At 39.1% G+C, this 21,738-nt stretch overlaps 1 protein-coding gene across 2 annotated transcripts in view; it reads right to left on the bottom strand.

The window, feature by feature from the left end:
* Positions 1–21,489, bottom strand: part of LOC131971341 (forkhead box protein J3-like) — a 79,398-nt gene extending 57,909 nt beyond the window's left edge. The window contains exons 1-5 of one of the 2 annotated variants that reach the window (XM_059332743.1): positions 21,336–21,489; positions 18,846–18,998; positions 14,896–15,014; positions 3,796–3,919; positions 3,012–3,489 (exon numbers count right to left, since the gene is read on the bottom strand). In XM_059332743.1, the coding sequence (XP_059188726.1) occupies positions 3,012–3,374 (363 nt within the window). In that variant the 5' untranslated portion in view covers positions 3,375–3,489; positions 3,796–3,919; positions 14,896–15,014; positions 18,846–18,998; positions 21,336–21,489. Of the gene's footprint in view, positions 1–3,011; positions 3,490–3,795; positions 3,920–14,073; positions 14,308–14,895; positions 15,015–18,845; positions 18,999–21,335 lie in introns of those variants that run through there. The other variant, XM_059332741.1, reaches the window with a different exon arrangement.
* Positions 21,490–21,738: the final 249 nt, after the last annotated feature.

Raw genomic sequence — 21,738 nt, 5'->3', positions numbered from 1 at the left:
CAGCTGTGTTAACATAATGCTCAGGTGTTTTAATGATCAATCAGCCTTTCAGCACTATAAACGTGGATTAGATTGGAGTGATGGTTGCTGACAATATATAACAGATATTTCATAAGAAAATTAGCCGTTTCCAGCTTTAATAGTCATTTACCACATTAGCAATGTCTAACAATGTTTATTTTCATTTTAAAATTTTTTGCTTTTCTTTCAAAAATAAGAACATTTCTATGTCACCCCAAACTTTTGAGCAGTAGGATAATACCGGCGAACCGCTGGATCGTTTAGTGATAAAATGGCTCTGGCCAAAAAGAAAAGCAACATAACTTTGGGTCCTGCATCTCTCAACAAACTCTCTGCACTGATATCATGGATAAATGCCAGAACATGTGAAGAAAATATATCCACCGTGCCATCGGTGCATTGCTTTAATGATGCTAGTTGAATGCAGCCACACACACACAAATCAATGAATCTAGAGGTGTAATTATGGGATACTAAAACATCCTGGCACCCAAATACAGCCAGCAGGAGAAGGCAGTCATGAGCTGCAGAGAGAGAAAGCCTGAATGGTCTTAATAACCCCTGTCCTCTCCCTCCGAACACAAAACGAATTGATTGAATCCTACATGCAGGTAAGAAGCTCTGCCAACACAACCTGGCTTGTATCATAACCTTTTTGTCTCCGTTTCTGGCATGCATATCTGCTCAGGGAATGGTGTGTTGAAGATTATAGACGGGGAACAAACACAGGTTCGTGAAAGGGAAAGAAGAAGAGAGGAGAGGAGTGAGTGACTAAGAGAGAGGAGGAGAGACGAGGAGGGGGGGGTTGGTGGAGTGCAAGTGTTTGGGAGATGAAGATAGAAAGTGAAAGAGAGAGAAATAATGAGAGAAGAAGAAAAATGTTCCCGCTCTCAGAGAGATGAATTGGTTGATAGTTTGCAGACAGCCTTTTCAATGTGTCAGTGGAAGGACTATATCCATCCTCTTCTTCACTAATAAGGTAGAGAATCCCCAAGACACAACCAGAGGGATCTATTCATTTGTCTCCAATAACACAGCAACCTTTCTGCTCATATTAGCCAGGATTTGCATAGCTGCATTTACATAAGGATTTAATAATGTAGTCTGAATGAGACAGAACGCAACTGTCAATCTTTCCTGGTTCACTAAAAGGTTTCTGTGCTCCTCGAGGCAACCACTGGATCAGATTAGTGCAGTTTGAGCTCCCGGAATAGGGTTGAAGTTCGTTAGCATTTGATCGGTCCAGCATCTGCTTGTTGAGTCTGAATCTAGCTTTAGCTCTGAACAATTTTGTTGGTTGGAAAGATAGAGGCACCAAAAGATAATGAAATAACTACTTTACTTTTGCACACCTTACTTATATTTCATCATCTACTTTCTCCAAAACAGAAGGTCCTCATTCAGTAATACTATGCTGAAAAGCTTAAATTACTGAAATGATATACAGTCATGGAAAAAATGATTAGACCACCCTTGTTTTCTTCAATTTCTTGTTCATTTTAATGCCTGGTACACCTATAGGTACATTTGTTTGGACAAATATAACGATAACAATAAAAATAGCGTTTCTCGATAATGATTTTGGTTATTATCAAGAAAACCATGGAAAATGGCTAGATATTAGCTCTTAAATTAAACTCTTCTGAGCTATTTTTGTTGTTATCATTATATTTGTCCAAACAAATACCTTTAGTTATACCATGCATTAAAATGAACAAGAAATTGAAGAAAAAGGGTGGTCTAATATTTTTTTCCCATGGCTGTATATGTGTATGTATATCTAACATATTGGATGCGACCCGAAAAAAACCTATGGAAAACCTATGAAAACCTTACATTCAGAAACACCCATCCCAGCATGATATTAATTACAAAACATCAGCAGTACAATTATGACATCCTAGCAACGAATGTCATTGAAATGTATTGCAAAAATAACTAATTTATATTTCCTGTGGATCAAATCCCCAAAGAGTAATTGTCATTTAAAATCACAAACATTTTACAAAAGCTCCTGACTGACTTCCTCAAATGTTTTCTTCCATGGTGGATTAGAAAGGAACCACTCAAATCCATGCAGATCCACCGGGGTATTAAGACATGTTGACACACGGACCTGAGAGCAGCTACAGAAGCTTGTAGGATAACTAGGATTGTGTATTTGTACAGAACCGTAACAGGGGTCGGAGTCACAGTTTGATGCACGCAGCCGCACACAGAATACATGGTATGCAGCGAACCAGAGATCACAAGAGGGATACCTTTAGCCACATGCCGCTTGCAATATGTGCTGAGGTTAACACAACAATGGGATTGGCGAGGGAGTCAATTACATTATGGCGAATGCAAATGATTACACTAGAGCTATAGGACCCGCCTACAGGTTGCTCAACTGTAGTAGGCTGTGTGAATTAAAGGGAGTACATCCAACATACTAACGCACTCATAACCAGATGTGCAGATCACCGAAATGATAAATGTCTGGTTGCATTGAATGTTTAAATACATCAAAGGTGGAACTAACTGAAACGCTTCTCCAAATGCACAAGTTTTATTTTTTTATTATTCTATTGATTTGGTATTTTCAGTTTCACATGATAAGGTAGAGAAACTTTCTAATTGTATAGCCTATTGTTACCTGTCGCCTTCTGGGAAAGTGTTTGTACAGTGTAATGCGGCAATGTGTGAGATTATTTAGTAATTAAAATTATTTTTATCATGAAAATATAGTTTACCAAAGCTGCCAGTGGGAAAGTGTTCCCAGAGAGAGGACTTGGTCCATCTTTGACACATTTACTTCTGTCTGTTTACAATAAGTCAAAATAAGGGAATCCTTGTGAATTATGTTTTTTCTGCTGTACCAAACTTGCACAGAATTGCACACCTAAAACTGTCCTATTAACTCAAGTGTGACTTTTGTTTACTGTTACAGCCCTATCTATACCGCACAGTTTATTTATCTTGTCTTGTCTTGTCTTGTCTTGTCTTACCTTCCAGCCGCTCCCCGCCTCTCGGTAGTAAGGGAAGTTGTCACAGATCCACTGGTAGATCTCACTGAGGGTCATCCGTTTGCGTGGCGAGCCATTGATTGCGAAGGTGATCAGGCTGGCGTAGCTGTAGGGCGGTTTACCGTCCCTGTGCTGTGCAGCTTCCTCCTGGTCCAGCGTTGTTCCCGGGTCTAGATGGGCGATTTTCTTGCCAGGCCCGTGCCCGTGATGATGAGCGTGGTGGTGGTGGTGTCCGTGGTGGTGGCTGAGGTGGTGTCCCGCATCTGCCTTCTGGATGGCCGCCCTCATGCTGAGCTGGGGGAGCCAGTCCATTGAGGTCAGGCTGCTCTCCAGCTCAGAGGTCATGGTGCTTGTAGGTCGCGGGGTCAAAAGGAAAGGGCGAGAGGCTCAGCGACGTGGCGTGTGGAGGATCTCCTGTTGGCTCACTGAATGGGTGCTGTGCAGCAGCCTTGGCTCAAGTCTGGAAGAGCAGGAAGTTTGTTTACTATGCCTATTCATCTCTTTCAGCTAAAGCAGAAAGCACACTTGGCAGAGGCACACAGATGTTAACTTTCACATAATTTTTCCACATGCAGTGTAGCTTTGTTTAATGGAAAACTAAATATTTTGGCATGTTCATCACTTGGTCTTTAACACTACACATAAATACGATCTGCAATGTGAGCTACGGATAAGAGAAAAACTTTAATCAAACAGTTTTTTTCCATTAATTACACAGTGAAAAGCAGAAAAGAATGGGGCAGTATGTATGAGTTAAGTGCCTTACTCTTCCCATTCCTTTCCATCTTTCTTTGGGCCAAAGCATCTGGGGAAGTCACCGAAGTGAAAGGTAGAGTCCTTCCCTCGTGCATATTCACAAGTTCTTCATTGAGCCACAGCAATGGCCGCTGCTGCAACGCACAAACACAAAACCACACAAGACGGTGAGCTTGCACTGCCAGACAGCCTTCATAAGATATTAATATCGCACAACCGCTCAACTGGCCTCGGCATCTGTCCAAACCGATTAAAACTCTTCTCTCTTTCTCTCTCTGTGTTCTGTCTATCTGGTTTGCCTCTCACTCTCGGTCGCTCCAAAGTGGAAATGGCAATTGGATCTGCAGAGTGACTAAAAGCTGGGGAATTGTTTTCACAAGTGCCTGCCAAATGGGGGGAACAGCTCGGGAGGAATTCCAACCCTCTAGAGGAGCTGAAAGGCTCGTCCCCTTTCCCTCTCTGTGTAACCCCCCCACACCGTGTTCCCATTCTCTGACTCTCGACGTGCCTCACTCTCCTGTCAAGTCCATGCCCACCCTCCCGCCCCTTCTCCCCCAGCGTCTCAGATCCTGTTCAGACAAACACAAACAATGAAAAAAAAAACTCAAGAAGCTTCATTATTTTAATTTGGTTGCTATTTTTAGAGCGGCACTGAACTTAAAAATGTTTCCTGTGTAAGTAGAGTAAGAAGGGTTTTGGGGTTTTTTTTGCGGCGGGGGGGTTTTGCAAATACTTTTAGCATGATTCAGGAAAAAGACAATCATTTGGTACACAAGAGTGAAATTACTCACCAATTGTTCTGTACTTCAGTCAGTCACAGAACATTCGTAGATTTGTCACTACTGGACTGAGAATGTCATGTAACTGTTACTCATCACTGGAGTGAAGATACTGCATTCAGACCACACTCTGATTCAATAAAGAAAATTGCCTTGTTTTGTGCTTAGTGCTTTTGGAACATAAACATCCTGCATTCTTGGAATTGTAGGTAAACCTATGAGTTTTTACAAAAGAGATAGATATACTGGCAGTGAATAGTTAACAATGGCCTCCTAGGGATACAAAAAATGTACATCTAAACCTTCATCTACCATCCCATGCAGTAACCTTCGCGTGTCCTTGAACAACAAAGAGTCTATTGGCCCACACAATTTCCATTCATGCTCACTGTATATAATCAAGGTGGGAGAACATCAATGAGCCTGCCTATCAGGAGCAACACAAACCCCTGTCTCTCTTTCCACCAATCCCCCTGGAGAGCTTGATACACCAGGATGAAGAAGAAGAAGGAAAGTACTCAGCTCATGCAAAAACCTTGCTTAATTACAAGCAGAAAAAAAACAAGTGTTTAGCAGCAGACTCATCAAGCCAAACAAGCCACGCAGTGGGACTATGGGAAGGAAGAGGAACCGAGAGAAGAGATATGCCCGATGAGGCCTCTTGCACAACACCACCCCCATCTCCTCCTCAAGGCCCTGCCACTGTGGGAGAAGCCACAGCCAACCCCCCCCCTCTTCCAAATCCCAGGAAGCCATCTTAATTAGTGCACCTTTTTTTTTCGCTTAAGGGAAGGTAGCATTGCTAGTTGTAGTGGTGGTGGGTAGGTGGGGATGGGGGTGGTGACACACAAGACACAGAACAACAAGTACTTATTTTCCCCTCATTAAAAGGAGGCTCAAGCTGCAAATCAGCCTGCCACAAGCCCTGACCTGCTGTGCTGCCGTGGCTGTTGTTGTTGAGAAGTTTGGAAGCGTGGGCTGGCTGCACGGCGGCACGGTGTAGCTTCGCACCGCTAGCCTGGTGAGGCGTTGGGATGATGAGTAATAGGAGCGAACGGAGAAAGAAGAGGAGGGGCATGACTTGGCTTCTGGGGAGAGGGGCCCTGCTGGGCGGGTAGACGCAACCAATTACCTAGTCGACTCAGTCAACTGGTCCCACAGTGACTGGGCTAACCTCAGCGCTGTGTCTTTTGTTTCTGATGTCTACTGTGTTTCACATCAGCCTCAGAGACCCGCGTGGTACCAGGGGAGAAAAATGATCACTGCAGAGAAGATAGTGTACCTCCGCTTATCTTAGGGCTATTAGTTTTCTATAGAAATGCATTGTGGTGTATTGTATGCATAGATCTGGAGTGCTTAACTCTTATCTCAGATAATTGTGCATGATAATCTGACGGTACCGAAACAGCAATAAGTGAGAGAAAGGAAATTAAACTGAATGTCATTTGTCTTAGTTCCTTAGTTCTATGTTCCTTCTGGTAAGATTTTGCATTTCACGGGCAAACTTTTAGACTGATAACATGATACGTACTATTTTTAACATTATGAATTTGTCATTTGTGGTAAAGCACTTTGAAGTGCATCGGATTTGTTCGCAAGGCTGCATAAATAAGGTTTGACTGATTGATTATCCTCCAAGCAAACGTGTCTGAGCTGAAATGGTGGTGGCTAGCAGTGCTAGCTGCAAAAACGTTACTAACAGCACTAACATCAGTGTTAATAGGCGTGTTTCCACTGAGTACTTTTTGGAAAGCAACTGAATGTTTTGGCTGCACCTACAAGTTAGTTCCCCTTGTCCTTGTTCCCATACACATACTTGTGTAGTGGCTAAACAACGCAGTTTGTGGAAACCTTTTTTTCAGCGTTACGACGGCAGTAATCAGCTGTGCTAGCAGTGCTCACAATCGCAACAGTACTGACATAGCTTAAAGTGTTCACGGCTGTTAGCTTGCACACATGGGGCAATCTAGTTTTCGTGACAATGACGTTTGGATGGTGTCATTGCAGTAGCCAGTTCGTTACCAGTGGTAAATGCCATATGAGCATCGCTCTCTTGCGTAAACCTGGTCAGATCATCAGGGATTAGCTAGTCAGTGAGACATGACAGTTTCAGAATGAGGGACTAAAATACAGACAAGCTCGGATAAAAACACATAAAGAGGGAGTGTGACTTCATTCTCTGCTCAGGAAGCCAATACTGCATTTCATCTTTAAAGACCAAATATTTGTTTACTGCTATATTAATGTGCTTAGTGTCGTTTACAACACCTTTAAAGTAAATTCATGATGCATTTCATCTTTAAAGACCAAATATTTGTTTACTGCTATATTAATGTGCTTAGTGTCGTTTACAACACCTTTAAAGTTAATTTCATGACAGCTAAAAAAAAGCGGATTTCCTCGCTGCAGGGCAGGAGAGAACTAATTGTAACGCCAGTGATGGAGGGTTTATACAGTAACCCAAATAACGCAATTCCTGCACGTACCAGTCAAAACCCCACAAGATTCAACTCTGTATCATTGATCAGGAAACATCAAAAACTTTACCAACCAGACAGATTTCAAAGAGCTGTAGTTGAATAGAAAATAAAGGTAGCGAGGAGCGGATATTCTGGCAGCTGATCATACAGAAGTGGGGGTGTTTGATTAAATAGTTTGAACGCTTGTAGTATGAATGTGCACGGGAACATAAATTTTCTGAGATAGACATTTGGCTAACATTAGTAGGTATCAAAAGCGGTTCAAAATCTGGCAAAAAGGAGAACATGTGGCATCTCAGATTTTTTTTTTTTTTTTACCCGACAAGAAAAAAAGAACGAAAAAAGTTAACTTTGGTAAGTTGTAAGCCATTACCTGGCACTTCCAGAAAAGATTACAAGCATTAATATAAAAAGAAGAGCAAGCATTTGGCCATTTATGAACAAGAAATCTTTCTCCTCCAAAGAATTTAAATACATCACTCTCTGCACTGTGGATGGAGCTTTCATGACTGGGAACATTGTCCCTTTAAAAGAGTTGAGGGTCTGTGTGTGATTGAATGTATTCACCCATTAGACTTTGTAGCTGTGATGCACTCACTCAGCTGTATGCATCACGAACAGCTAACAGTCCCCCGCTGCTAGCAGGCTTTTAGACTGAGAGAGGCTTTACAGTTCTGCATTTTAATAGAGAACTTTGAATGGAGTGACGGGGGATGGGTGAGAGAAGGGGGGAGGGAGCCAAAAGAAAGAGGCATCAAAATATTTTCAGAGGAAAATGAAGTAATGACAAAATACCCACCCGGAGCGTGCAGAGCAGAGGGGGTTTCTGGGAAGGACTGCCTTGGCAACGGTAAGGCTAATGTGTCAAAAGAAAGTCTGTAAGCATACTGAGCGCTGTCATGTCTAGGAGTGTGGGCCATTCAAAGGAAGGAGGAAAAGGTCCAAAAAGCAGTATTGAACGTCTTAATTACTTTCTGCTTCAGCGCCAGAAAACATACCCCTGAAAAGGTTCAATTATAAGATATCAAGGCAAATCAGCTGCCCTTATGGTTGCTGCTTGCTCATCTCTCAATGGAGCCGGGTTAAGCAATTATCGTTTGATACTGTCTACTTATTCTCAAAGGAGACCTGGAGAGGCATCGATGTAATGCACCGTTTCAAACTGAGATGCATTTTGTGGCCTTAAAGCGAGTGGTCAGGCAAACTAATCCTTGAAAGGAAAATAAGGCTCTGGGGGGAAAAAAAGAGTAATAGAGAGAGAGGACGATTAATTTATCCAAGACAGAACAACACTTTCTGAAAACTGATCCCTGACCCATGTCAACCAAGTCAATCAAGTGGCTTCGGAAATGAAACAGAACGTACTGATTAAAACTATTTTTCTAAGGTCTGCAAAAACATCTGATTGAAAGAAGGCAAGAAAATCAGTTCCACTGAATCCCCGAAGGCCTAGAATAAAATATTTAACTCACTAAGCCCACACAGAACATAACACCTGAAAACATCTGCCAAGGTAGAGGGAGTTAGCGACCCAGAAGACTTACGACTGCCGACGAGGAAAAAGCTATCACAATTCCAGTTTCTGACAACGGCAAAGTTAAAAAGGCATATTTTGTCATAAATAAAACATAGGAGTGCAGCATTTCGGCAAACTCCCCCAACGAAAGGTCCCAAGAGAGAGATGGGATGCTGTTTGTGAACTCAGGCTTTGCACAGTAAAGGGGGCTATAGCACTGCGTCACCACGACTCAAACTACATTCACACATCCAGCCCTATTCAGCAAGGACTAGTCCCCTTTAAAAATTCATTAATTTACAGCAAAAATAGATTAAAGCGCCCAACTGCACCAACCTAAAAAGTTTGGCTTGTGAATAGCATTAATAATGGAAGCAAGCATCCAAAACCTAGAGGCCCTGGCTCAGAGGCATGGCTTAGGTTTTGTTGCGCTTTATAATGGAGTGTAATTTACATTTTTTAGAAGTATTACAGCTTTTTGATGCTTGTTTATAATTACATTGTTTTACATGCAAATTGGCTAACAATTGTTACTCATTAAAACATAACCAGGAGAGTGCAACAACACTCTCAGCTTGTGTAAGACACAGCCTTTACATCAGGTTCACAATGGGAGCTTTGCACTGAACTCTTGTCGCTGGCAGCAGTGCACCGCTGCTGAGTTCAATCCAAATGACAGCCCTTTAAAAGTGATCATCCCCCCCATCTTATCTTTTACATCTTTCTCTTTCAAATCATAGCAACGCTCTCCTAACAGAATCAAAGAGGATTTTGACAAGATAAAAGGATTTGCTGCATTTGAATCCAAATTATGTGTACTTTCCTGGGGACAAGACAAAAATCACACTGACTGGGAGCACTCAGAGAACTTAAAGGTACTTAAAGGCTGCTCTAATGCGTTGTCAAAATTTTCCTTTTTTGCTTCCCCTGCCTGAGGATAGAAGAGCTTGCTATAGTACAGTGTGGGTATATCAATATCTAAGGAACAGCTGATTGTAGATGATGGGTTTCACATGCACTCACTTACAGGAGTCCAGTAATTACAACTAACATGAGGTCATTTCAATAATGTCTTTGTCTAAATGATGATTCAAACAGCTGATTATTGACATGACCTGAGGTAATTAAAATGACCAGTTGACCTGGTAACATTGTGGCGACCTGATAATTGCAGAGGCAGATTAGAGGGCATCTGGCTGAAGCATATGAGACCTCTTCCTCACCTCTTTTAATAGCTAAGGCCAAGCTATCTCCGAGCATGGCAGTTTACCAACAGCCGCTCTGGCGAAAGTGTTCACAATAAACAGTGGAAGACGAAGATGCTCGCAGGCATCAGTTCATACAACTGAAGAGAGTGGGTGTTGGTGTTTGCTAAAAGCATAATCATACTTAGTAAGTCCTTAAGTAAACAGATACTCTTTCCAAGGTTAAACAGAGATTCTGTATAATGGCAGTATGAAAAGGTGAGACTATAGTCTGTATGTTTACACGGATCAACGCGGCGGCTAAGACAGACAAACATTTTCCACAGAGAACATCAAAGCGGTTGGTTTGTACTTATGAGCAGTAAAAAAACAGACTTGTGAATAATACGTGCAAATGCTAAATCATGCTGGGTTTTTCTATAAAATCAGCTCTGTGTGAAAACTGCACAGACACCAGGATCGTGGGATTAAGTTTAGATAATATTGATTTTTATACTCATACATATACCTATCCTATAAAACAACTGCACATTTTGTCTGCGAACATTAGCTGCTTCATGAAACTATTATGTATACTATTATTTTGTCAAATTAATTATTGGGACAAATTCATTGTCTTAACCATAGTCTTAACTCTTGTTTATCATGTTTAAATTGCTGGGTTTCCCCTACCATTATTATCAAGCTTAGGTGCAGCACCCAAGTCGTTTTGGGCACCACATAAACTGAATTATTGTAAAATCAATGTGAACAGCATCAAAACTTTCCCATATTTAACTGTTGTAGTTGGTCCTCATTGGACTTCTCTAGCAAGTTTTGTATGTATGCACACAGATATGGTCATAATTATGATGCAAAAGTATGTGAAATTGCATATTTTTAATTTGAAAATGTAAAAATGTTCTTGGGGGAGGACCTCCAAAAGCCTCACCAAATAAGTGCACCTAAGACTGATAACTAACTAACTAACTAATTGATTGGCAAATTATTCTTGGCCGACACTGAGAAGAATTACTGGTTTGCCCAACATGAAAAATAGAATATATTACAAGTCATAATGATTATGCAGGGAGACAAATAGGATCCTGACGCAATCTCACCATGACTGATTCATACATACTTTAACAAAAGTGAGTCAAAAAGTTCCTCTTTATTTATTAGTTTGTAATGTTTTTGTGTATTTGTGAATTTTATTTTTCAAAAATTCTGTTTATAATAAAAATGTATTGTCATACATGAGTCACATCACAACTAATGTACCTGCCGAGTGAATTATTGATTTCACAATAATTCAGCTTATGTGGTGCCCAAAATGACTAGGGTGCTGCACCTAATCGTGATGATAATGGTAGGGAAAACCCAGCAATTATCCATTCATTCATTATCCTTAACCGCTTATCTGCACTCGGGTCGCGGGGGAGCCGATCCCGACCATTACTGATACACTTATCATTTAAGATGTAACATTTAATGCATATTGTCTTCTAGGGCTGGCCAATAAATTTCATCCAAACAATAAAATATCACTACATTATTTATTTTCCAATATCGATTCTGTTGTGATGTTGTAAAACCAGTGGCCAAACTGCATTGCAGAAATATTTCATTGTCATTTGGACAATTTATGTTCGTTTATGATCGTGGAACACAGGAGTGAAGGTGGAGCAAACCATACAGGCTGTTTCGCCATCAGGAAGTATACAAAACAGGCTTTACTGTTTGGTTATTTCATATAGACTATTTATGAATTGAATGACCAGAGAACACACTATATTGTGATCTATATCATTACCGAGGTATAAAATTATTTATATCGGGATAGAACATTTTTGCCATATCGCCCAGCCCTATAGCTGTTTTTAAGTTATTTTGACAGCAAGTATTAGTTTTGTAGACACTTCTATTTCACTTACACTTATTTTCACTTGCTTAGCCTCTTTTATAGCATGCCAGGCTACCTATTTTACAAGTCACTCACAAGCTCTGTGGAGATTTCAGCAGCTATTTCCTTGTGTAAATTCTTTATTTTGTAAATATAGGTCCAGATGTGCAGTGACTGACCCAGAGAAATATTAAGTGTGTGTTTTATTGTCTTCCTGTAGAGAAAAGAATAAATTGCTGAAAAACAGTCCCCGGAGTCTTTCTCATCTGTGCTCAACTAACATCCGTTACACTGGCATATGGAGTTCATCGCTATCAAAGAAAGTCAAATGCATGTAGTGTATCCACAAATAGCCCTTAATTCAACTTTCAAAAAGTCATTACTACACTCGTGTCTTAGCATTGCATTTGCTGACACTGACGATAATTACAACGACCTTTCCGATGATAAAACAGAAATCAGTAAAACATTATGAGGGTTCCTTCTCTTCACGTTTCATGCGATTCTGCATAACGTTTTAATGAGGCATTTAGCGGTCTATGAGTGATCTACTGAGAAAGTCTACAATAGCAATCAGCAGTGAGTGTGGCAGCTGTTCGGCAATTAAAAAGCCAAATTACCCTCAATCAACACCATTTACAAGCGCAAGTAAATCTCAGAGCAAATAATGATGAGAGAAATCTGTTCAGACAGCTCTCATCTTGATAGGAATTAGAGGCGCATCCAAATCAGGAACAGGGTACTCTCTCAAACGTTTTCTCAGTCTGTTGCCCACAAACATACACACACACACACACACACACACACACACACATACATACACCTCCCCATGTCTGTGTGTTTTTGGAGAGAAGAAATTGTATAGTATTGGCTGGCTCTCTACACTGCAGCATGATGAAAGCCAGTGACTCCTTTACAGTATAAGATGGTCACCGTTCATATTGAGGTCGTCGTCTTTATGGAAAGAGACTACACTGGTCCATTTGAGGCAGCCTATGGAAAATAAATCCATATTGGGTGAGGATAACTGCAACATGAACAAACTCCACTTTCTGGAAAACAGCAAATAAAAGTGAGCTGAGTGCTCTGTTGAAAAAACAGGAGCTCGAGGGCTAAGATGTTTCCAGCTAAATATGTGTCATTTAGTGAAATCTGAATCTAATGTGAAGCAAATATTAATATTCATTCTGTGAATGATCTTAACTTTAAACAAAATGTCAACACCAGTTTGTCTAAATCTGACTTGGCTCTTCAAAAAGTAGGGTTCACCCTAAAATCACCTGGTTTCTTGTAGCGGGCATTTTTGTGTAGGAACTAGAAAGTAAAAATAGTTCCAACATGAAACTGCTCAAAATAAGTTTTTTATATTATCCCGAGTATCTGTGTCATGATTTCTGAAGAGAGACATTGCTGTTGAGTTGTTTTTTTAATTAGCCTTTCAGCACTTTGAGCAGCAAAGTACCATATAGTGTCATTATATTAGAGAGAATGCAGGCATCTTTATGGCTGATATCTCCAACACTCGGCAAGTCACTCCAAAATAATCCAGATTAGACGCATTACATGTTAGAGGAAAAATATGTATTTTTGACTTTTGGGTGAACTGTACCTTTAAGTCCTAATACTGTATTTTGTTTGTCCTAAACTTAACATGGGCAGCTACTGAAAATGACACATCTTGGTGCTTACTGATAACAATGAAACATGACATGATGTAGCTATAACATATGCATGCCAACATACTGCACACCATACTGTAAAAAAATCTATACATACATGCACACATATATAAGTACACATGAAGAAACCAACTTATTTTTTTGCACATATAAACCTATATGCAATATCTAATGCTGTAAAACAAAGTCATTAGATCATCGAAGTGAATTGTTTAAAGTGAATTGACTAATTTCTTATTCTGTTATTACTTTTCCTGTCTCCTATCGAGTTTACGTATTAAACTTTGTAGTTTAAAGCTAATTTTGCCTCTCCGTGCAACTACGGTGCTATCATTGGGGACTCGGTCTTCTTTGAGCTTGGTTTGTTGCTCGGTCAGACTCTAAGCTTCCACTGTTATCACTTCAAAAGTGTTTTCAGCTGTGCAAAGCACTGTCTTCTTCCAATAGGCTCCAACACACCGCTTGGACAATTGTTCTATTAAAACAGCGCAGTCTGAAGTCTGAATGGCAGACCATTATTGCAAACTTAAAATAAGTTGACTTTATCTCACGGACATTTGGGATAAAGACAAACGCTACAGTGTCTGTATGCATGCACCCTGTGACAGGCAGCGAACTTGTCATAGCCTGCCATTAAGTAAAAGCACTGGCTTTTAGTAACACTTCTTTCCCGGCAAATCACTATAATGCCACAAATAGTCATGAGTAACATTCATAAAATTCTTCTGCACAGACTAGGCTACTCACCGTCGTAGGTGAATATGAGCCGGCTCAATTTTTTGTACTCTGGTTTTCAGAAGCTCCAGACGCCTATTCTGCACTTGAAAAATCCCCTCGGAGACAAAAGCTCCAGCGGTGCCTTGACGCTGTCACTCGGGCTGCATGCACGGTGCTCTGCAGGCGTCCAACTGACCGCTGCTCTGGTCATTCGACAGTCATGACGGGCGGACTCGACCCGCAATTCGCATTTGCGCTCAACAACGCGGAGATCCCGGCTCTCTGTGCTCCGCTCGGCTGCTAAACCACCGGAACTACTTCCAACGCCAGCCGGAGCACGTTGAAGATAAATTCATGCACCACAATAGGAAAAATGAAATCACAACCATTTAACTAGTTCCCAATTTCAATATTCATGAGATTCTACCAGGGCACACTATCATAATTATGTCTAGCATAAAGCCTTACATATAACAGCTACTTAATAATAATACTAATAATACTAATACATATTATACTATATATAAAATAATGTGACATTATCTCTCTATAAGACCTATGTCAGATATATGTGGTCTATTTGTTGGTTATTCACGATCATCTGGTGGCAGTGATTTTGACTGTTATTATAAAAATAAAATAAAAACCTATAGAAAACACTGTTTGATATCCAGACACAAATAACACAGAATTGTTGTAGGCAAGGAAGCATGCATTCAATAACAATATTTACATACTGCTCAAAATGCAACTAAATATTTGTGGAGGTATAATAGTGGCAATTAGTGGCACCTAGAATTATACTATTCTGTTACTCGAACAAATTGGGGGCTTGGTGGTGGATACACATACCTTGTCAGGCTGCAGGCCTGTAATTTGTTGATTAAATGCATGGAGAAGCTTGATGTGATGCACAGCGCACCCACCTGGACAGGACATCAGTCAGAGCACCATGCTGAAGCTGAAGCTTTCTGGCCAGAGAAAGAAATGATTGGTATTTTTATATTGTCAGTTCAAACACTCTCAAGGATGTGTATTTCAATGCACGGTCTCATATTTGCTACTGTTGTTGCTGTACAGACCTTGCTGGTGTTTCAATTATTTGGATTAAACATTGCAAATGTGCCCCCCAAAAAAGGATTTTATACCCTGAAGCCATATAATGCTAAAATATGAGAGTGAGCTGTGTTTCATCTAATCATGCAGCCACAACACACAAACTGGTGTTCCCTAGATACAAACAGCTAGAGCAAGACTTATATATTGGTCGATATCATTGACACATCTGTATCTATCGGTATCTGCATATATGATGTCCGATATGCACAGATGATTATTAATTTTTTTTTAAAGAACATGTAATTCAGAAAACAATGCTTGAGATTATTTAGAAATAGAGTCATCATCGCATAGTTTCCCAGCACAGTGCTGGTCGAACAAAATGTTCTTTCCTTTGTCACCTAAAGATGGCTAAAAAGCATCAGCAAAAGAGCAGTAAGGTTTGGGAGTATGTCTGCAAAGATGGTGATGCAGTCAACAATGTAATACATTGTATGGACAATGTATAATAATGTTAAATATGCTGTCAGACAGTTAATTGTTAAAGAAAGCAATACCTTTGGAGAGTCATAATCCCAACATTGGTAATCAGGCCCTGTTAACATCATGTAAATTGTAAGTGTGTTTCTTCATTCAACCAATATATCTAAATACAAATTTTAAGTGACATTTGAATCTTAAAGTCATAGGTTTTCCCCTCATCATTACATATACCCTCAAAATTCTTGACTGGGATGCCAACAACCAAATATACATACAACTCAATTAAGAGAATTAAAAGTACAGCCGGTAAAGCATTATCGTATTAGAAAACAACGGGCTCTCAGCAGGATTTACAGCACACATACACAGTATTAATGCCAACAGCATATTAACTAACACATACATTCACCTGCATCTCAACAGGATTTACAGCACAGGAGCACTCCAAGCAACAAACACCACAATAACTAGAAATAAATTCACCTGGATCTCAACAACACAGGATTTACAGCACAGGTATACTCAACCGAAGCCATGAGCACATTAACAAAATGCACCAATCTCAACCACAAATAAGAAATAAGTTTAAGACTTTATAAGCCTAAATTTATCATTAAATAATCTTACACAGTGAAAAGTATCATGATGGGTTTTTTTGTGTGTGACCATTTTCTTGTGGGCCTAGGCCCAGTAGGCCTATTTATCCACCCATGCAACTATCGTACACAGAAGCTGCAGTGTCACTGTGAACTGTAGCTTTATCTGGTACAGCATTTCTTCCTTACAGACAGCTTTTACTTCCATTTTAGGCTATAAATTGTTTAGTATATGAGTTAGCTGGAAGGTAGTCAGTAGAAACATATATGCATGTAAGAGAGGAAATACATTACAGTGGCCCAAGTCAGGTTTAAATTCATGCACACACACACAGCTTCTGCACACATTTGCTTTGCAAGTGTGAAAATGGAGATGTTTGCTGTGGAGTTAGCATACAGCTAACTCCATAATCCCATCATAAAGCCCGCAATTTGCATGAAGATGAGTAAACGATTAAGTGAATGAAAAATATCAGAATGTAGAGACATTTGATGAAGGGAAGGTGAAGGGTAAGTGAACAGAAGTACAAATTTCAAATATAGCAGCACTTTGTTTGACCTTCAATGTGCAGATTGATGCATGTTCAGTGTTAAACATGAGGGCTGTTTCCCCATTATTCTGCAGAAGGGGAGATGTTTTTCTGTGTTCAGTTTCAAATTGATTTCATTTATGTAACACTTTAAAAAGCAAACAGGCTTCACAAAGACAGACACGTACAGTTTGTACGCACATGCAAGCATGAAGATATATAGATGTGGTGGAAAAGAAAAAGATTACAATATAAACTAGTTTAAATATCTACACCAAGGGAATTGAGGAAAAAAACAACAACAGGTTAAACAAAATTAAAATCCAGAGAATAAACATAGGTAATCTGAAAAGCATCAGCTAGTCTAATGGCCGAGGCCGAAGAGCTACTACAGAGAAAGCGCCCTGTCCTGTCCCTGGCCCCCTTTTTTTTAAATCTACAAACGGGACGTGCAACAGTGGGCAGATCTGAGAGGTCTGGTGGTGCTGTTAGGGGTCAAAGGTTCTGAAATAAATGTAGGTGCAAGGCCATGAAGAGATTTGTACACATTTAGAAGGAAGTTTATCCTAAAATGAACAGGGAGCTAGTGAAAGGATAGTGGGGATGTGATCTCATTTCTTTGACCTTAATCAAAACCGAAGAGCAGTGTTTTAGATTAGATGGAAAAAATAAAAAAAAATAAAAGGGAAATGGTAGCCAGAGAAAAGCCTACATACAGAAAGTTATAGAACTCCAGTCTGGATGATATTATTACTTTAAATCTGACTTTATAAGAGCAAGATTCTGTGACATCACAACTAGTTTGGAAACCACCAATCGTGGTCGAACACGTAATTTAGACAAGTGAGAACAATCATATGAGGCTCAAATGTTTCAGATTTTATTATTCTAAATGTCTTAATGCCTGAATAGGATCTTTGAGACTCCTTGTTCAGCAAACAAAACAACCACATATGGGCCTACATTTCGGATTAGCAAACTTATAATATTATTTATTCTTCAATCTTTAAACACCACTGCAGTTAGTCAAAAAAAATGATGTGTTTTTTTCTTTATGGATATGGATCTAGTCCCACTTTATCAGTGTTCAGATTAATAACAACTCAGTGCTGCACTCATCTGGATAGTTGAGGTTCTTGCAGTTGAGAATATTGTCATATAAGATTATTTTCAAAGTAAAAAATAAGTGGTGGAATTTATATTTCTTCATGAATAACATATTTTGTCTTTGCAATACTGTAAAGATTTAATCTCTTCACAACAACAACAACAACATCAACAACAACAACAACAACAACAACGACAAAACAGGATTTTCTCGAACATTTCTGAAATGATGATAAAATGATAAAAATGATAAAAATGTGATCATATAAATAAAAAATATATACATACATGCACTTCATTTTCTTTTTAAGTAAACATTAAGATTAAGAAATAAAAACTTTGTTGTAAATTGACAATTATTTTAAAATATGTTTTTTACTTGTTAATTGTTAATACCTTTCCTAAATTTCTAGTTTATACTGCTTGTTAACTATTTATTGTTATTTTTACTATGCTACTTGCTATCCATAATAATAATAATCCACAATAATAATAATAATCCATTCCTAATAAAGGAAATCCCATTTTATTTTACATGAATAACTAATCTTGAAGTGTCCTCTGGGCAAACCTGTGTAATCTGTGATTCCACCACCAGAGGGCTCTCTAGGCTAAGACAATGCTGCCATAGTTTTGAAAAACACCCACTGACGGTTTATTATGTGCATTTTTCTGTGTTTTGCATTAATTTAATTTAATATGAACAACTAGTAGCTGAATCTTCTGTGTTAATTCTATATCCAAACATTGTTGATTTTTTTATTCTACAAATTAGTGGGACTATTATGATGTCACTCCTACTTAATTTTCACACTTTTCACATCTAAAAAAGAAATACTTTTACTGTTAGTCATGTCTGCGCAAAACATACCGTATTTGCTGTCATGCTTGTAAAACAGAGTATAATAATTAACACTGTTCTTTATAGCACAGAATGTAATAAGCAATTTCTGAGCAAAACATTGATGGTTAATGTTTGTGTTGTGAACATAGCAAAAAATGGGAGGTCTTGCAGCAGCATACGTACTGTCTCTCTGTTGTCTGCACGACGTTTATCAAGAGGAATGTGCCCACTTCGATGCCTTCCCCTTACTTTGTGATGATTGGGCAGCATGACTGGCTTTGCCCGGTTTGATCCTGTTGGCTCTCCGTCAATGCAGTGCGTTGTGCTCAGGGGATGCTTAAAGGAGGCAGACAAAACATCACAATCAGCTATGCAACAGGGTGGAACCTAAAGACTGCAACACACAGGCTAGGCTTTCTAAGTCAAACATAGAGGAATATTAATCTCTGGGTCTGGGGCTATCCATCTCTTCCTAATATGGGTAAAGTGATATATTCATGACAAACAAAACAAAATGGTGAAAAAGAACCACGCTGCTGAAGAAGCAGTTATTGGCCTACTGTCAACTTCGGGTATAGCCCTATACAGTGATGGAAAAAATTATTAGACCATTGTTTTCTTCCATTTTTTGTTAATTTAAATGCCTGGTACAACTAAATGTACATGTGTTTGGACAAATATAATGATAAAAACAAAAAATAGCTAATGATTTCTAGTCATTTTCCATGGTTTTCTTGATAATAACCAAATAATTATTATGGATAATGGCTAGATATCAGCTCTTAAATTAAACTCTTATGAGCTATTTTTGTTGTTATCATTATATTTGTCTAAACAAATGTACCTTTAGTTGTACCAGGCATTAAATGAACAAGAAAGCAATTTGATAATTATGAGCATATGTATTTACATTGAGATTTATAACTGTGTAACAATGACATGAACTGTAAATGGTTTAATAAGAGCTTTGAATAATTTATTTTTGAGTCAGATAACTTTTTTTAAGAGCAGTGCATGACACAGCCTTGCAAGAATTCGATTAGCTTGGCAGGAGAGAGACGACAGCTGCATATGTGCACAGTTACACCTTTGAGTGAAATGCAACAAACATCTGAAACAATGGAGAAATAATTCTGTGTCACATTTAGGAGTGTCTCAGTGGGAACTTGAGCAAAGTATATCAGATGTTATTACTACAATTATACGATGCCATTTAGTAGACACTTTTATCCAAAGCGACGTACAATGAGAGTTAATACAACACAAGCAAGGATGAAGTCAAGAAACATAGCAAGACTAAGTGCCATGGGTTAAGTTTAAGTCCATTAGGACACAAGTGCCCCTTAAGGTTGCGAGAGCCGTAGTCATCAGTGTAGATCAAGTGACAGAGACATTTGATGCTGGGATTAAAAGGGTTTCAAATTGTTAACTTTCTATAAGGTGCTCTACTTTTGATTAGCTGTTTCTTTCAGGGGTTTTTAAAAGAAAACATTAGTTGCATGGTAGTCTTGTAATCAGTGTAAGATATGTTTGGTTGGTATGTGTAAGAGATTATGTTTGACATGTGTATATGAGTTTATATAATTAATACCCCCCCCCCCCTTTTTTTTTTTGTGTGTGTGTACTTCTAAAAACCGGAGCAAATATCAGCCTACAAATAATGTTTTTTTAAAGGGGAAAAAGAGCTGCACTATTCCTAGTCAGTCCTATTGGTTTTCGTTGTCATATTTCTATCTGGACGATTTTCAGGTTTTGGAACTACAATTCACACAATACTTTGGGGAAGTAACGACAGGAAATAGTAGGCCTACGTCGCCATGGAGTTTTTGAGTAAACTGTGTGCATTTAGCCTAAATTTACTTATATTTTATTAAATAAGCACCATCAAAATAATGCCGAATTAACTATTAGCAGTTAATGTGTGCCTTGTTTCACTTTACAGACACCAAGCTATCGCTGAAATACTTTGATACTGAATACAACTTAGAAAACATGATCCAGGAGCGTCGTATTTCCAAGTCGATTTGTGGCAGGGTTTTTTTTCAATGCTTTATTGACAATTACAAAAATAAACATTTCTGGCACGTTTTTCACAGTACATACCTTTGCATAAGTGTAGAAAGAATGCTAGATGACCATCAATCATCAGTTTAACTATATAATGTAATTGTAAATTCAGTTGAAATAGAATAAAAAATAAATACAAAAATAAATAGACAAAAATAAAATACATATAAAACAGTCTAAATGTTGTTTTCAATAAGGGGGATTCGAATTAGTTTTAACTGTTCATTTCAGTGGGAACATTTTTCAAGATACAATAATTTTAGTGCCTTTGTTGTTAGAATTTTTAGAGATTTAAATACAATTTGAATTAAGTCATGAAGACAATACATTTGGGGGATTTCTATTGTTATGGATGAAAAAAATCTAAACAAAGGATAACGTTGTAACATAGTTCATCGTTTTTGTTTTGCAAAAGCATACCGAAAGTGACATAGTCTATAGCAGCTGGAAATAATATGCTTTTCTGTTTAATCCAATTGTTCGATTTATGGCAGTTAATCGCGATGGATCTGAGATAATTTCCTATGGAAGCGCGAGTCTCACTCAATCTAAACATACGTGTACCATGTATGTGCGTTCAGATGTGACTGTGGTACCCCCACTCACAATGATACTCGTAGTCGCTGGCAGGGGGACAGAGGGAGGAAGTGGGTCACTCGCATAATTTCGCACCATTATCACATGGGGAGTGTTTTCCTCTGCTCAGCCAGCACAGTTGTCCCTGAATGGCGCTGGTAACCGTAGCAACATATGCAAGTTAATGGCAGAACACACGGCTCTTAACCGTTAGAAATTGATGGGAGAAACGTGAAGAAAGATGGATAGTGGATGGTTTGTGATGACCTTGTTTCATTTCCTGCCTCTTCAGCATGGAGACAGCGCTGTCGGTATTCGCCAAACCTCCTCGCACCGTCTGGTCTGAACCGGTTCGGGTTGTGCGCGGTCTCGTACGCACTGCAGACTCCACGCACTGATTCACACACTACACCCCACGCCGTCATCATGCTCC

Source organism: Centropristis striata, chromosome 5 (genome assembly GCF_030273125.1).
Source record: "Centropristis striata isolate RG_2023a ecotype Rhode Island chromosome 5, C.striata_1.0, whole genome shotgun sequence".
Classification (NCBI taxonomy): domain Eukaryota; kingdom Metazoa; phylum Chordata; class Actinopteri; order Perciformes; family Serranidae; genus Centropristis; species Centropristis striata.
Note: the sequence above shows the minus strand (reverse complement) of the source record. Positions and strands in the feature narration are given on the sequence as shown.